Genomic DNA, 5601 nt, shown 5'->3' with positions numbered 1-5601 from the left:
CTTTCTGTCACTACCGGGGAGACCATCAGTGCGTGCTGCGGCACTCGACACCCTTCGGAGGAACCCCACACCTCCACTTCAGAACATGTGCGACGGGGAAACAACAACTCCTGCTTGGAGACTTGGGAAATCGGAGGAAGATGAGGTCTGCCAAGAGGAAGAAATGATCAGAGAGAACCTTACAAGGTGGATCTGCTCGTGCTCCTGAACCAGGAGGCAGGGTTTTGCCATGTGGCTTGGCACTGAAAGCAAAGGTGCCCACACCTCTCCTTTCCTGATCACGGTTCTACCTGCCAAACTGCAGAAAGGGAGAGAGCAGGAGGCTTCGGGACCCCTGACACTGGGAGACAGCATCGACAGAACAAAAACAGAAGGAAAAGAAGCCAGTTCCAGGAAATAAAGATGAGCTGTTACAATGGAGTGGAGTTGCCACCTTCCCCGGAAAACGGTTCCCAGAGTCCCACGCCTCTATCTCACTGGATCAGTCACAGTTTCTTCCTTCGTGTGCCCACGGAATGGAGAATTCCCAGCTGCCATCACCGCAAGTGAAGCGTCAGAACAACGGTCACGATCACCCCCAAGAAGAGGACGAAGGGAAGCCAGGTCTTCACGAATCCCCCTATGCTGCAAGATGGAAAAAAAGGAAGAGGGTTTAAATGTAAGAAATCAGCAGAGACAGAGAAAAGAGAGAGAAGGATATGAGAATAATTGGAGAAATCAGGAGACAGATGCCCTTCTGACCTTCTTATCCATTGCTGGCACTGCCACACATCACACCCTGGAGGTTCAGTCTGCGTTAAAAATTGAGACTAAATCAGGTCCACAAATAACTGTATTGCGAACAATAGGGCTGGGCTCTCCTTCCAGCTTAAATTCAGGTCGAAGACTAGCACGTTTCCTGTCTGCACAGACAGGAGTGGTGGCAGGAGACCACAATTAATGCAACTCCGTTACGGCAAGCCTCATTATTCAGGCTGCTGGTGCATTTAAGCAAGACAGCAGGGACTCCACTTGCCTAAGTGAAGCTCTTCCAGAACAGGAGAGACCCACCAGAAGTGGAGCAACTCAAAAGCCTTGTGCAAGGCAGTTGTTGCAGAATCTCCTCTTCCGGCACAGGGAGCTGACATGGAGATTAATTCCCCTTTCTAGTACGGAAAGCTCGGGGTTTCCCTCTCCACTCAAGTTGGAAGCTCCACACCAGTTGGAAATCTGACCAGTTTTATGTCAACAAGATTCAAGAGAGGAAAGAGAAACCAGTAATCCTTGAAGACAAGCCACTCTGCAACCTTATCTTCTGACATAACCCAGCCAAAAGACAACGCAGAGCGAGCTTTGCTTTAGCGAGCATTTCCCAAACTCCAGGCACCCTAAACCAGCTGCATTTCCCAAACTCCAGGCACCCTAAACCAGCTGCATTTCCCAAACTCCAGGCACCCTAAACCAGGTGCCAGATACAGTATTTCAGGAGCAGCATCCAGTGCAGCCCAGCAAGCACCACTGGTTCTTTTCCTAAGAGCAGGCAGCAGTGACAATACCATCTACCAGCAACACACACCCACATGTTGTGGGGGAGAGATGTTTCTCCCTTCTCCACAGGCCAGTCTGAAGCTCTGGAGGGCTGGGACGAATGAAAGAAGAACCCCTTTCCCACTGAATCTGGACTGCTCCCCAGCTCACCTTACGTACTTCCCGTAGAGGAGGGAGAAGAAGCAGAGCTTCACCATGTTCCAGGAGGTGCTGTTGTCGTACCTCATCAGGTTTAAGGCCAGCGCCACATGCGAATGGCAGTTATCACAGCAGAGGTTGTGCTGGAACAGAAAAAGGGGCACGGCGTCAGAAATCCTGTCCCCGAGGCTCCCCACCCTTCGCTGGTCCCACTCCAGCACCCAGACACTGGGGAGATATTCCTCCAGAGCGCCGGAGCCGTACCATTCGGTGCTTGTACTCCTCCGAGGCGTCGTGCACGGCGGTGTCCCAGGCGTTGGGACCAGTGGAGTACACTTTGCTGGGATCCAGCTTCCAGTACCTAAAAGGATGAGAGCAGATCTCTCTGCGTCACTGCTGCACCTTTGCCACTTCTTGCTCTTCCCAGGTGGAAGCTGCTTAAAGAACTTAAAACAAATTAATTACTTCTGGAGCTGAGCTCTTCAAGACAAGCATACACTGCAGAGTGCAGCAGAAATTAATGCTCAGCACCCTCAGCCCCACAGCACCCCACAGGAACTGCAGACCTCGGGGGCACAGACAAAACCCTGGACTGCCTTCACATCCCGAGTTTCACGTTCAGGAACGTGAAACTTTCTTCAGGCCATTCAAAACGTAAACCTGATCTGACAGACACACAAAACCCAGGCACCGCTCCTCCTCCCCCCAGAAAGTCGTTACCAGGATGTGAGGGATGACAGTTCGTTAGCATAGCACAGGCAGTATTTACTTGGAGCACTTGTTGTTAACGTTATCTTAAAATGTTTTAGCCTTTTCTTTTCTTTTTTTTTTTCTCCAATAAAGGCTCCATACAGCTCTAGTTATTAATACCATTACGTTGCTGTCACGCTTCTAAAAAGATTTAATTCAACGTGGTTTCTTGAAAAGCAGAGACACAGTAGCCATCCACTTGAATTAGGGAATCTGAACAACAGGAAAAGCAAGACGATAGCACGTCTGTCTCCGCGAATTAAAGGACGGCTGCAGGTCCGTCGGCTGGTTTAATAAAACATAACAAGAGCACTTACTTCACCGGCTTCCCAAATGCCATGTTGTCTTCCTACAAAAAAAGGAAAAACGTCTCAGGAGGATAACCCCACACGATACTCATGACGTGCCTCTTGCTGGAAGGCCTCACAGCCCGCGATCGCGTGGTGATGAAGCTGTCACGTTGCCTCGCCAGTCTCGAGACACCAATCTGATTTGTGTGGCTGGATTTGGATCTCAATTGTTTCCATATTGCTGTTCGGGGCACGAGTCTGTTTATACTCTATACACTGTGACATCATCCAGCTACATCCTATACCTACCTTGTTCCCAGTTTTGGGGGGTTTTTTTCCCCTGCCACTGTTAATACTTTGTTAATTCAAAGCTGTAAATGTCCCAATCTATTACAAGTATTCATTGTCCCAACTTAAAACTCCCTGACTCTCAAAATCCAGCAGCCTGGCACGTACCTGATGCCAAGCAGCACAACAGTAACAGACATGCTGAGGAAGTTGGAAGGCAGCTTCTGTTACGCAGAATTAAGAGAATTTACATCCAAAACTCCCAATGAAGAGCCTGGACTACAAGATTTTTTCCCCTTCTGCTCACCAAACCAAAACAGCCACTATCTGTCATACCCTCAACCAACCTCCACGGGACAGCAGCCCCCAGAGTCACAGCAAAGATCCATGATCTTCAGAAACCCTCAAGCCACCACTTTGTATAACTTTGAGCTGCAAAAGACAGGGGCTGGCTCAAAGTCACCAAGGAAGGTGAGAGGCAGACCAAGCACGGATTCTGCTCAAGCACTCGGATCCATCATCTACTCACTGAGACAAAGTACGGCCCCGCAAAGTCCCGGATGACTCCTGTTGATGTGCAGATTCCCATGTGGCCGATGATGGGGAAGAGCCATCTACCGAGGCAAGAAGAGAACCGTCAGGCTGAGATATCTGCCCCCCGATCACACCGAGCGCGTGCAACACAGCTCTAGCGTCAGCTTGTCTGTGGGGGGTCAGGGTCTGGGATTTTAGCACGAGTGGCGGCAGTTATGGGGAGCACAAGGCTCCAAAGGCCGGCACCACACACGTCCCTGGCCAGGGAAGGGCAAGTCCTGGTCTCCCAGAACAAACCCATTTGTGTATGGGTTATGTGTATGTAAAAGGGTTAGATCCTGGAGAAAATGCCTCGAGATAAAACCAGACGTTCCAATTAAACATCTGAAAGTAAGGTCATCCCGTCCAGCTTCCCATCCACACTGCAGCTTTTCATGGAAAACTAGATTTCAGCACCCCAGGCAGAAAAGGGGGCTCCTGGCTGCAGGGTATTCCCTCCCCTAAATGGTCCTGTGGCTTCACAGACCCCCTCCTCCTCCCCACTGCGTGTTCACAGCCCCAGGGAGCAGTAGATGGATATCCCACCCCCCTTCCATCACTGTCACTCAGAAGCAAACACTGCAGGCCGAGTTCCAGCTCTCCCCCACACCCTCAGGGATGACCCCTCTCCAGTTTCTCCCTCCTCTCCCCCTGAGGGACTAAGTGCAGGACTGATATTTCACAAGAGATTACAGCAACACTGAACAGAAACAGACTCACAAGCCAGCGCTCAATTAGAGAGCTCCTAAAACCACCAAAAAAAATGAAAAGGGACTGAGGCGCTTGGGTGTTACGAGGAAAGACAAGCCACAGACGCCGCTAAGCGCAGCTGAGGCTATAAATACCTCCCAGCTCCTGGTGATAACAACCCTACAACACCAAGAAAGGACTCTGCACAGTTTGATGTTCAGCACTTGCATCACTTACCCTCTGTGTGTTCCTACCTGGTGCAATGCAAAGCGGGCAGCTTGGCTATTTGTGTGCTGTTTTATCAGCCAGAAAGGATGGCCGAACAGAACGCTGTCACAGCGCTGCCACCTTCAAAGCTCTAGACCCTTCTTTTTCTTTTCTTTTCTCCTCTCAGCACTATCTTTCAAGCCTCCAAAACCCAAGGATGAGAGGAAACGTCAGAGGGAGAAAACGGAGATGTTGTGCAGTTTAATGAGAGATTTGGCCAAATAACACTGACATTTCTGCTGCAAAATAAAATCCACTGTTTGTTGGGGAATGAACCCACAAGAAACAAGGATGCCCGGTGACTTTGGCAGCATGACAGATCTCTTTGGCAGTCCCAGAGGAGGATGAGAAGGTTAAAAGCTTTGGAAAATCCTCCAGGAAAAGACTACGGTGGAAATTTTAACCTATCAAAAAAGAAAAGAAGCCAAAACCAAAGCTGGTTTGGAGATGTATGCAAGACAGAAAGAGGAGAGCAGCGGTGCCATTCCCAGTCCTGGCACGGACCACACCACGTCTTCTACCTGACTTTCAGCTCTGGCTCAGTAAACATTATCACCTGATTGAACCGGCGGGGACGAGGAAGGCATAAAAAGAAGTCTTTGTGTGTTCCCAGACTTCCCCCAAAGCCACATTTTACAGCTTTTCATTTTCCCACGACCAAAGCAAAACTCAGGAGCTCTCCCTGGAGCCTGCTTACGCTTGGCTGGCAGGACGGGGAAGGCAAATCCACTCCTAACTCCTGACAAGTGAAGCGCCTGGGCTCTCCCCAAGGCATAAGGTGGTCTAAGCTCCCTGTAGCCAAGCCTTTGCTCTAAAAAGATGAAAGGCTTCCCACGTTTCCCTGGATCCCCTCCATTCCCGTTCCTGCACAGACAAGCCCGCTCTTCGCAAAGCTTTCCCCACACCCACCCTCGCTGCGGGGAGAGGAGAGCCCTACCCCAGGGACAGAATCCCAGGAGGGTTTGGGTGGGAAGGGACCTTGAAAATCACCCAGTCCCCCCCCCTGCCATGGGCAGGGACACCTCCCACCAGCCCAGGTTGCCCAAAGCCTCATCCAGCCTGGCCTTGAACCCCTCCA

At 50.6% G+C, this 5601-nt stretch overlaps 1 protein-coding gene across 1 annotated transcript; it reads right to left on the bottom strand.

Moving 5' to 3' along the window:
* Positions 1-298: 298 nt before the first annotated feature.
* Positions 299-3607, bottom strand: TMEM222 (transmembrane protein 222; the record flags this gene model as incomplete). The annotated part of the gene is made up of 5 exons (XM_010087279.1): positions 299-624; positions 1678-1808; positions 1930-2026; positions 2733-2764; positions 3523-3607. Coding segments are annotated over 5 exons (433 nt in total), but the record flags the coding sequence as incomplete, so codon positions are not given.
* Positions 3608-5601: the final 1994 nt, after the last annotated feature.

This window comes from Pterocles gutturalis, unplaced genomic scaffold (assembly GCF_000699245.1).
Source record: "Pterocles gutturalis isolate BGI_N339 unplaced genomic scaffold, ASM69924v1 scaffold3631, whole genome shotgun sequence".
Taxonomy (NCBI): Eukaryota; Metazoa; Chordata; class Aves; order Pterocliformes; family Pteroclidae; genus Pterocles; species Pterocles gutturalis.
Note: the sequence above shows the minus strand (reverse complement) of the source record. Positions and strands in the feature narration are given on the sequence as shown.